Below are 11,448 nucleotides of genomic sequence, written 5' to 3'. Positions count from 1 at the left end.
CTCGGTTTACTGGTATAAATGTTTCATATTCTATTTATAAACAAGGTTTGATATGGTTATGATACTTGGCTTTTCAGAGTAGATGCACGGGAAACTGCTTTGGCGGCAGTATAATTTTTCACGGGTCAATATTTTGAATCGATAATTTAATTGTGATTGTAATAATAAGATTAATAAAATTAAACTACATAAACAGTGGAGGCAGCTAAAATACACCGGCCGTCAATATATCATTTGGCACTAGGTAAATCTATATTATTTTATAATTAATTTAAATTTCATAGCTCGCTATCAAATTGAAGGTAGTTGGTTTGGTCCCATAACATGTTCATTATGTACGCCTGCGCGTGCGTGACTGTGTGTGCGTGTGCGCGCGTGTGTTTGTGTGATCGTGCGCGCGCGTGTTTGTGTGAACGTGTGTAAGCGTGCGTGCGTGTGCGGTTCGTGCGTGCGTGCGTGCGTGGGCGGTTCGTGCGTGAGTGCGTGGGCGGTTCGTGCGTGCGCGCGCGGGCGGTTCGTGCGTGCGTGCGTGGGCGGTTCGTGTGTGCGTGCGTGTGTGCTCGTGCGTGCGTGCGTGGGCGGTTCGTGCGTGCGTGCGTGGGCGGTTCGTGCGTGGGCGGTGCGTGCGTGCGGGGGCGGTTCGTGCGTGCGCGCGCGGGCGGTTCGTTCGTGCGTGCGTGGGCGGTTCGTGCGTGCGTGCGTGCGTGCGTGTGTGCTCGTGCGTGCGTGCGTGTGTGCTCGTGCGTGCGTGCGTGGACGGTTCGTGCGTGCGTGCGTGCGTGCTCGTGCTTACGCGTGTCAGTGCGTATGTTTACGCGCTTGCGTGTCTATAGTTGTATGCATATTTATGCGTGTGTGCGCGCGTGCACGTGTATGTATGCGTGTGTGTGCGCGTGTACGTGTATGTATGCGTGTGTGCGCGCGTGTACGTGTATGTATGCGTGTACGTGTATATATACGTGCGTTGTGTATTTATACGTGCGTTGTGTATTTATACGTGCGTGTGTAACATATGATCTACAGATGTTGCATGAATTAGACGCATTTATAAGTTTAAAACACAAGTTTGGATTTCTACTTCATCATTCCTACATGAACTCTTAATTCTACGTTACACGTGCGTGTGCGTGCGTGCGTGCGCGTGCGTGCGTGCTAAGATCGCCATGATCTATAAGATGGCTTCTGTCGTGACGTTGATGGCTGCCACAGTCGACGTGAGCATCTCTGACGGATCTTTGGCCCAATCCGGATATGTGCCGAATCCGAAAACATGCACTCCGTAAGTCATGGCAAGTCCCATAGCTAGCAGCTGCCCAACGATGTCCATCACTATTCCACACTTGGCCTAGAATAATTATTATATAATTTAATAATAATTATTATTATATATATATATATATTATCATATAATATAATAATTATATATATATATATATATATATATATATATATTATATAATATAATAATTATATTAAATTATCATAATTACTGTGGTCCGTGCATAACCGTAACGTGACGTTTGTTCGCTTTGCCATTATATATATTACCCATATAATTAGAATTTAAACATGCGTCATGTGCCCGCACGCACTATAATAAGCACGCGCGAACGCGCACCGGCACGCACGAATATATATGTGAGTAGGGCCTACACGCTGCCGTACACGCTCGCACACACGAACATACACGCGACTTCACGCTCCCGTGCACGCTCGCACGCACACACGAGTGAATACGCGTTCCCGTGCATATTCACGCACGCACGCACGCACGCACGAACATACACACGATTCCACGCTCCCGCGCACGCTCGCACACCCGAACATACGCACACACGCGTGCACGCACACACGCACGCACGCACATGCTTACCATGTCGACGACGTGTAGCTCGCCCGTGGCAAACACTATGGCGTTAGGTGGCGTTGCAACAGGAAGCGTGAATGCGAATGATGCCACTATGGTCGCCGGCATCATCAGCAGCAAAGGACTGACGTTCAACGACGTCGCCTGCAGAGACAAGATGTCACGATGCGGTCAAATATCAACGTCACGTTTCGACATATCGGAGCAACACATCTCCTTGACAACATGCCGGGAATCTTGAACTCTTTTAGGTCTTTGCAATACGAATAATTTACGATAGAGCACGTGTGGTTTGAACTCGAATGAAATACGACAGCTTAAAAATAGGCCTTTACTTCATACGTACTGTATGTGTCATACAGTCATACCCTGATTTCACGTACCAAACATTCACGATCATCAATCGATTACCCATCAATTAATCATTGATCACTAAATTGATCACTCGTTTATCACCAATCATTCACCAGACATTGATCAGTCACCAATCAGCCACAAATCAGCATTGCTCAGTAACCGATCACCCATCAATAAGTCATTGATCGGCTATCAATCGGTAATCGATCCCACCCGAATCAGTCATCAATCGTTAATCAATCAGCAACCGATAATTATGAACGTCCTTAGTAGACGCCATCTGGCGGTCCCTACCAGCTTCGCTAGCAGCGGCAGTACTATGTTAGCGGTGGCAGTATTGGATACTATCTCTGTCATGCAGCCGGTGATAAGACAGACGGCCCATACGGCCACCCAGACGGGCAGCACGTTGAGTGATGACAGTCCTCCGCTCACCCACGCCGACAGACCGGACTCCTGCAGAAAAATGTTAGTCATGTCAAGTGATAGTCAATTTTAATCCATGACACATTGACTATCAATTTTAGTAAATTGACTATCAATTTTAGTAATTGACTATTAATTTTAGTCACATGAACACCATTGTGGTAATTGTGCAGTATTGTGCGTATATATATGCGTGTACATATATGCGTAATTATGTTCTTCCTCTATTGCTCAGCAGTCTTAAACGATTTTTAATTTGAATAGTATACACAGTATATACGTAATAACACAATATATAATATTCAAGCATTAGAACGAAAACCTTTCCTGGCAACACAGTCCTGGTTCAGAGCAATACGCTTCAACAGTGCCAAACACGTGATCTATTCTAGAACCAATCATAACGATCCAATCTAGCAGGTGCTTGCATGTGACATGCTATAGACCAATCACAACAATCCGGTCTATCATTGTCCAGCACGTGATTCATTCCAGAACAATCAAAGCTAGGATCATAATCAGCGTCAGGCCGTTGCGCATGCGCGCTGTTTTCTCACCTCTACACCGGCTGCCAAGGCAAAGCCTCCGCCCAGCAACAGAATGATTCCCCATGGCATCTTGTGCTGAACACTATCCCAGGGCAGCAGGGATTCCGTGGAATGTCTCCTTACACCTGAAACACAATACACGTCCCCTCAGGTGCCACGATTGTTGCCATGACAACCACATAAACATCGACCCATGTCACGACGTATGGACCTATGTCTATTCATAGGGGGCGGCGTAGCATGGTGGATATCCCTTCTATGGCAAACGTTATTTCCCTTGTACTTTGCGCATGGGCATTAAAGCTCGAATCCCCAAGCGCATGCGATACACACGCTGCTAAACACGGCAATGCCCATGCACATATGCAATGTAGAGAAGTGGGATGTTTGCCATAAGGGGATGGCTACCATGGTACAACGACATTGCTATTCAGACCACTTTTGTCTCCCTCTGGTGGTAGATTCGGTGCAAATACGTAAATAAAGTAGAGATATAGTAGAGGGATATATAAAACTATATTATATATATATATATATAAAACTATATATATATATATATATATTAATATATATGTATATGTATATGTATATTAGGGCTGTAACGATACACAAGCCTCTCGATTCGATCCGGTTCTCGATATTAGCCTCTCGATTCGATTCCTTCGATTCGATTCCCAAAATATTGAAATGTTATCTTATTTTTTATATTTTCATTATTTTGCAATAATAAGTTATTAGAAATTGGCAATGAATACTAAATGGTGAATAGACTAGAGAGTCTAGAGAGTATATATACACTGCACAGTCGATGAGTAACATTGGTGAGAATCATTGAGTAACATTGGTTCGAGAGTGATTGGTTATAATCAGTGATTTATATGCTCTGGTAACACTCCACAGTATATAGCGTAGTGCCGCCATCTATTGGAGAAAAAAAGTGGTATCGAAGTGCAATCGAAAATACGGGGAAAAATATCGAAGATCGGATCGAGGGAAGCGAATCTCGATCCGATTGGATTTCAGTGGATCGTTACAGCCCTAATGTATATGTATATGTATATGTATATATATACAGTTGGTTATAGTTTACTGGTTGGTATCCTACCGCTTTTCTCTTCCCCTGGAAGTGGGAAGATACCCTGCAGACAAGGGGGCGCATGCGCAGGCAGCATGAAGATTATCAACCCGATAGTTAGCGCCGCCGTAGCGTCTGATGGAAACCTAAAAAATTACGTCATATGTGTGACGAACGGACGTGACGTAACTCTACCCTGTGACACCTTCCTGTTCGCCTTTAACGAATGGACAGCGTTTGGAACTCTGCATGTCTGACAGTTTAACAGGGTAACAGCGCACGAACGCGTGTGCCTCTGTCATAGGGTAGCCTACTCGTGACTATCACAGCGCTCTACTTTCGTATAATTAAGTTAAATTTAATAAATTGTTATCGCAAAAGGTTGAAGTCGTTTTAATTAAAATAACGGTTCAATACCCATTTGAATATTTATTGTAGAAATTAGAATCCTGACTGTGTTTCCCCGTACTGATGAGTTATATTATCCACTTACATTGTTCCATACTCGTCGACAAATGCTTCTCCCCAGCCTGGCATGAACTTCGGATCACGCGCGAACCAGAGCACAACCAAACATATGAAGCAAACCAAGATCTCCCACTCAGCAAACCTATCATATAGACGCCATTAATGTATAGAACAGGTAATGATAGTATTTTATTCCCACCTCTTCTTTCTCTCTCTCTCTCTCTCTCTCTCTCTCTCTCTCTCTCTCTCTCTCTCCCTCTCTATTTATCTATCTCACTCGCTGTCTCTCTTGGTCTCCCTATCTTTTCCTCTCCATTCCGTCTTTCTCTCAACAAATCTCTCTATTACCCTTCTCTTTCTCTCGCTCTCTCTTTCTCTGTCTTTCTCTCTCTTGCTCTCTCTCTCTCTCTCTCTCTCTCTCTTTCTCTCTTACTATCTCCCTAGTCTCCTTCTTTCTCTCTCTCTCTCTCTCTCTCTCTCAATCCATTTCTTTGCCTTTTTCCTCAATGTCTCTCAATACCTCTTTCTCGTTCTCTCGAATGCGCGCTCTCTCTCTCTCTCTCTCTCTCTCTCTCTCTCTCTCTCTCTCTCTCTCTCTATCTGCCATTCTTCCTCCCTCAGGGGCAATATCACGCATCTCTCGCTCACGTACGACAATAAGTTGTAGACTCACGTCATTCGTCCCATCTTGCTGTTCTCGTCCTTGATAACCTTCTCTACGGCAGCGTCGGCTGAATTTCTGCCCTTGATGCAGCAACCACATAGCGTCCTGCATCCGCAACACCAAGGAAAGACCCTTACATACCATAACATTAACTGTAATCTTTACCCTTCAACCCTAACCTTAACCCTAACCATAACCCTAACCCTAACATCAACTCTAGCCCTAACATTAACCGTAATCTTAATCTCAACCATAACCATAACCTCAACCCTAACCCTAACCCTAACCCTAAGTCCTAACCCTATCATCAACCCTAAGCCTAACACTAAGCCTAACCCTAACCTCAACCCTAACCCTAGCATTAACCGTAATCTTAACCTCAACACTAACCCTACCACTAACCCTAACCCTAACCCTAACCCTAACCCTAACCCTAACCCTAACCCTATCATCAACCCTAACCCTAACATCAACTCTAACCCAAACCTCATCCCAAACCTTGACCTTAAACATAGCGCTAGCCTTAACCTCGAACTTGCAAAGCTTTCGATGGAGGTGGAATAGAAAACACGCGTGTCATACACGTTTTTACGTGTCAAATGCGCCAGGTAGCGCGAGAGTGATGAATGCGTTTAAGCGAGGTTTAAGCGAATTCAACAGCTATGTCTGAGAACTCAATAGCTATAAGTGAGCACAATTTAGCTAGCTAACCATGGATGCACGTTAGCTAGCCGTAAATGCATGTTAGCTAGGGCTGAGCCCGAGCTTCGATTAGCCTACCTGACTCCTAGAAAGTTGAACTGAAGCCACAACCAGAGAATGACGAGCATGACGACAGACAATGGCGCTGCGAAGCCGAACCAAGTCGCAAAGTTCAGCCCAGCCTTGCCGTGGTACCAGCTGAAACAGTCAACGTCAATGGGTGTAGAATTAATGCCACAGAAATCTACTAATTATATATAATCTTAACCTAACGATAATCGGGTAACACTGCGATGATCCAGTAAGAGTATCTTCTCGTAGATAATTCCACACAACAGTAATATTCTGAGGTAATTTACTAATCTTGGGATAACCCTACGGTAAGCCTGAAGTAATGTAGTTATCATGGGGTAACCCTACGGTAATTCTGAGACAGATTATTATTCCGGGAAGAGCCCTATGACAATACGCTAACCCTGAGGTAAAGCACACATCTTGAGGTAAGGTTACTGTTAGGGTCGTTACGGTTCAATCTGATACATAGGAGATCATAGCGCAACAATGACTGACGCAATAATACGCGCGTCATCACGTGATCATCGAGAGACGGCCGATTAGGTAATGACGGCGAACGTGTGCTGCTGCTTATCGCTTGTCATCGCTTTACGCGATATATTCTTATATATATATATATATATATATATATATATATATATATATATATATATATATATATATATGTATATATATATATAATAATATATTATAAAATATAATATTGTATGATATTATATATATATATATATATATATATATATATATATATATATATATATAATATTCTTCTACGGGTTCCGCGCACTGTCGCCGCTTACGTTTCGACGAGACCGCTGAGCACGAGGTTAGGCGGACTGCCCGTCAGCGTAGCCGTACCGCCGACGGCAGCTCCGTAGCTGATGGCAAGCAGCATGCCCTTCGCAAACGCGGCGTCCTCCTGTGATCTCGCCGCCTGCCCCTCCTCCGGATCCTCGTCCTGGTGTGACGTCAGGGGCCTGGAGACGAAAGGCGAGCACAAGGTTAGTGGTGGGAGGCACGCGTTAGTGGTATACAGGCACGCGTGACCTACGCGGACCTATTCTTTGTTCACCAGAATTTCCACGATAGCTACGGCGCATGCGCACAGTGGCTTACTTTTTCTCGTGGTGTTGATGATGTTTGTCGCCGTAGCGCTGCTGCTGCACGTCCCGATCTCCGCCGCCATTCTCAGCGTTATCCGCCTCTCCGAGCTTCTCATTGCTGCGATGTCAGAAGATGACAGGCGCAGAAACATTGAAAAATATTTTAGAGGAAGTTTAGAGAATGAGGTATCTCTGAAGCTGGGTTTACACTACCAACTTTGCGTTGGCGAATTGGCGAATTGGACCAACTTCACAACTATACAACCGACAATCGGCAGTGTAAACGCAAAAGTTGCGCGACCAACCGATCGATAGCAACTAGTTGGGAGATTAGAACATGTTCACATTCTCGGAGTTGGCGAATTGGAAAGTTGGTCCAACTCGCCAATTCGCCAACATAAAGTCGGTAGTGTAAACCCAGCTTAATAAATCAGAAGCTAGAAACATTGTGGAACATTTTAGAGCAGGTTTAGAGAATGAGGTATCTCTGATAAATCAGAAGGTAGAAAAATTGTTAGAGTTTGGTGTGTCGTACATTCGTTATATGGAGTTCAGGATGTCATTCGTGTTATAATAATAATACGGTTGCGTTAATTAAAATTCTGTTGTAATAAAATGGTTAACGTAGGCCTACTTCTGATTATCTTAACTGTCGTATAAAATAGGAAATATAGAAGATAGAATCATTTAGAATGTTGTTAATATATTTGTGTTTATTATTATACGTCATTTCCCGACCAAGTGTAGCCTATCTAGTAAGATACTAGGAAAGTCAATATTCTATAATAATTTAGTACTTGCTAAGATAAGTTTGAATCAATTGTCTGACTCACTGGTTGTTGTAGATTTGGTCCACGTCTGTCTCTTCCGTTACGTGTAAATCATGTTCTAGGGGCATCTTTTCCATGGTTTCATTCTCCTGGTCTATGTATGAAAGAGACGAATGACCGATGAAAACGTATTTTCTCCTCTTTCTCTCTCTCTCTCTCTCTCTCTCTCTCTCTCCTCTCTGTCCTGTCTGTCTTCTGTCTGTGTCTGTCTGTCTGTCTGTCTGTCTTCTGCCTGTCTGTTCTGTCTTTCTGTCTGTCCTGTCTTCCTGTCTGTCTTGTCATGCTGTCTTGTCTGTTCTGTCTGTTTGTCTGTTTTCTGTCTGTCTGTCATCTGTCTGTCTCTCTGTCTATCCGAATCCCCCTTCTCTCTCTCTCTCCTCTCGCCTATCTCTCCGCCTCTCCTCTCTCTCTTCTCTCTTTTCTAATCTCTCCTCTACTCTCTCTCTCTTCTCTCTCTCATCTCTCTCTCTCTCTTACTCTCGTTCGCGTCTCACTTCTCTCTCTTCTTACGCTCGTTCTCCCACCTCTCTCTCTCTCTCCTCGCTTTCCTCTCTCTCCTCGCTCTCCCTTGCTCTCGTTCTCTCTCCCCATCTCCCCCTCTCTCTCCCTTACTCTCGTTCTCTCTCTCCCTCTCGTTCTCTCTCCCCCTATCTCTCTCTCTCGCTCCCTGATGCTAACCCGTAGGAGGTTTCTCGCTACGGATCGCCGTGAGTTGCTTGATGAGCGCCTGTACGATGGGAACCATCATGGCCGACGCTGCCGTATTGCTGATCCACATAGAGAGAAGGAAGCGTCGCGCCCATTATACCCAGCATCAACTTGTAAAGGTAGATGATTAGAAATCTGATTAGATACTTCGTATTTCGCATCGCAGCTAGTTGTTATTTCAGCTGGTATGTATATATATATATACAAGAGCTAATAATACCTATAGGTATAGGTATAGGTATAGGTATAGGTATTATTAGCTCTTGATATATATATATATATAATACTCAAAATATACTATATCGTTAGTAGGGAGGGGGTATAAGATTAGAATTATAGTTAGAGGCTATGGTTAGTATTATGTTTTGTGTTGGGTTTAAGTGGCGGTGTTTGACCAAGAGACACAGAGAAAGAGATACAAATCCGCATGAAGACATGGGAGAGAGAGAGAGAAAGAAAGAGAGAAAGGGCGAGAGGGAATTAGAGAGAGAGAGAGTGAGAGAGAGAAGAGAGAGAGAGAGAGAGAGAAGAGAGAGAGAGAGAAGAGAGAGAGAGAGAGAGAGAGAGAGAGAGAGAGAGAGAGAGAGAGGGCGAAAGGGAATTAGAGAGTGAGAGAAAGAGGGAGGGAATGAGAGAGTGTGTGTGTGTGTGAGAGAAAGAATGAGAGACACACACACAGAGAAGGATAATGAGAGAGAGAGAGAGAGAGAGAGAGAGAGAGAGAGAGAGAGAGAGAGAGAGAGCGCTAGCGAGAGATGGAGAGCGAGTATGCAAGAGAGAAAGAAAAGAAATGGGAGAGATTGTACGGGAGAGAGTTGGGTGTCCCACTCGTGTTTGTCATAGCGGTCAACCGGCGTGCTGGCACTCACCAGCGTGGCTTCGATCCGACGAGCGTCATCTACCTTGAGAGCGATGCGCCGGGTGCAAACTCCTGTGCTCAATCAGCTAGTTTGCCATCACCAACCCCGCCGAGGAACAGCATGTTCGTGTCCTTCAAATACTGCATGGCGACCTTGCGCGACGTCAGCACCGCCGAGCAGCGGGAACAGCAGGCTGGGATGAGGGAGGTCACCGCCAGGGGAGCGCCTCCGTCATCCAGTATATCCCATGACGATGATCGTGTAGGCGCATTTCGCTTCCTGCAATATATGTACGGTTGCGTGTTTGAGTGGTGAATTAAGAATTAATTACGTTGACCCGTACACGAACGGGCGTTCGATCGACTAATTATTAACGCGCTAAATTAAGCAAAATTGCTGGAATGTTATCGACTAATATTGTCCAACGCGTGGTTATTGCGATTATTCGACTTAAAACATTATATGAGGAACTAGTCGTGTCGATTTTACTTATTTATATGAATAGATTCTAATCTCAATCATTTATATTTCAATTATTATTAAAGTAATAATAATAGTTTTATTATATATATGTTAGTATTATATAATCAATGAAAATGGGGCTAAAATTAACAATAGCTGCGTATAATAACCAGCCGTGAAATTCGTGCCCTCATATCTCGTAATTAAACTAACTGATATGATGAAAGACACCACCTATATACCGATAATACAGTCCACCGTAAGCTCTACTATCCTCAACAAATAGATGAAGTGCGTTGATTAGATTCTTTATCTTCATTATTTATTTCTCCCCCCTCGCAATTTCTTACATCTCTTACATTTGCCAAAATAACATCAATTTCGCCGCGATCGGACGTGATCCAGGTATTATCGCAAACATTTACACAGATATTGCGTGAAACGCACACTCCATGCATCATATCAGGAGTCTATTGATAAGACCCTGATCATATGCCGGCTTGTTTGCTCACGTTTTGAAATATGGAAACAAACAACGTTTTCCTATGACGACGGATTCGATGGACCATGGCCTGCGATCGAGTATAAACACGAAGAAAGCAAACAGCAAGTGGCAGCAAATGGTTCTCAGGTCGCAGCCAGGATACGCCAGGGTCACCTTATCCACACCATCCAGTAATCTCAGAAGGTGAAAATAAACGACTTACTTCGTATTCTTTACACGAATATATATATATATATATATAATTATTATATATATATATAGTATATAATATATATATTGTATATATATATATATGTATATACATATATCTATTTATCTATATATATATATATATATAATATATAATATATAATATATATATAAACAAAGTCAAGGTATAAAATAAGGGTGTTTAAAGTTTAATTGACGAGCTTTCGAGATTACAATCTCTTCATCAGGTCAGCAGACATCATTGGAATAGAATCAAATGTCTGCTGACCTGATGAAGAGATGTAATCTGCGAAAGCTCGTCAATTAAAACTTTAAACACCCTTATTCTATACCTTCACGTTGTTTTTATCTACACGGGTGCTCGTGTGTGACTTTACTATATATATATATATATATATATATATTAATATATATATATATATATATATGTGCTATACTAAATCTAAATATACTCACCTGAGCGCTCACTCTTGCATGCTCTTTCTCTCACTCTTTCTCTCTCTCTCTCTCTCGTCTCTCTCTCGCGCGCTCTCTTGCTCTCTCGTGCTCTCTCTCTCTCTCTCTCTCTCTCTCTCTCTCTCTCTCTCT

At 43.3% G+C, this 11,448-nt stretch overlaps 1 protein-coding gene across 1 annotated transcript in view; it reads right to left on the bottom strand.

Annotated features, from left to right (window-relative positions):
• Positions 1-1,168: 1,168 nt before the first annotated feature.
• LOC106818224 (solute carrier family 13 member 5-like) overlaps positions 1,169-11,448 on the bottom strand; it is a 14,428-nt gene continuing 4,148 nt past the window's right edge. The window contains exons 3-14 of the mRNA XM_014822947.1: positions 8,794-8,896; positions 8,119-8,209; positions 7,299-7,403; positions 6,983-7,159; positions 6,186-6,305; positions 5,415-5,510; positions 4,767-4,883; positions 4,304-4,419; positions 3,208-3,323; positions 2,519-2,680; positions 1,874-2,011; positions 1,169-1,345 (exon numbers count right to left, since the gene is read on the bottom strand). Of these exons, the coding sequence (XP_014678433.1) occupies positions 1,169-1,345; positions 1,874-2,011; positions 2,519-2,680; positions 3,208-3,323; positions 4,304-4,419; positions 4,767-4,883; positions 5,415-5,510; positions 6,186-6,305; positions 6,983-7,159; positions 7,299-7,403; positions 8,119-8,209; positions 8,794-8,896 (1,518 nt within the window). The remainder of the gene's footprint in view (positions 1,346-1,873; positions 2,012-2,518; positions 2,681-3,207; positions 3,324-4,303; positions 4,420-4,766; positions 4,884-5,414; positions 5,511-6,185; positions 6,306-6,982; positions 7,160-7,298; positions 7,404-8,118; positions 8,210-8,793; positions 8,897-11,448) is intronic.

Source organism: Priapulus caudatus, unplaced genomic scaffold (genome assembly GCF_000485595.1).
Source record: "Priapulus caudatus unplaced genomic scaffold, Priapulus_caudatus-5.0.1 Scaffold2099, whole genome shotgun sequence".
NCBI lineage: Eukaryota > Metazoa > Priapulida > Priapulimorpha > Priapulimorphida > Priapulidae > Priapulus > Priapulus caudatus.
Note: the sequence above shows the minus strand (reverse complement) of the source record. Positions and strands in the feature narration are given on the sequence as shown.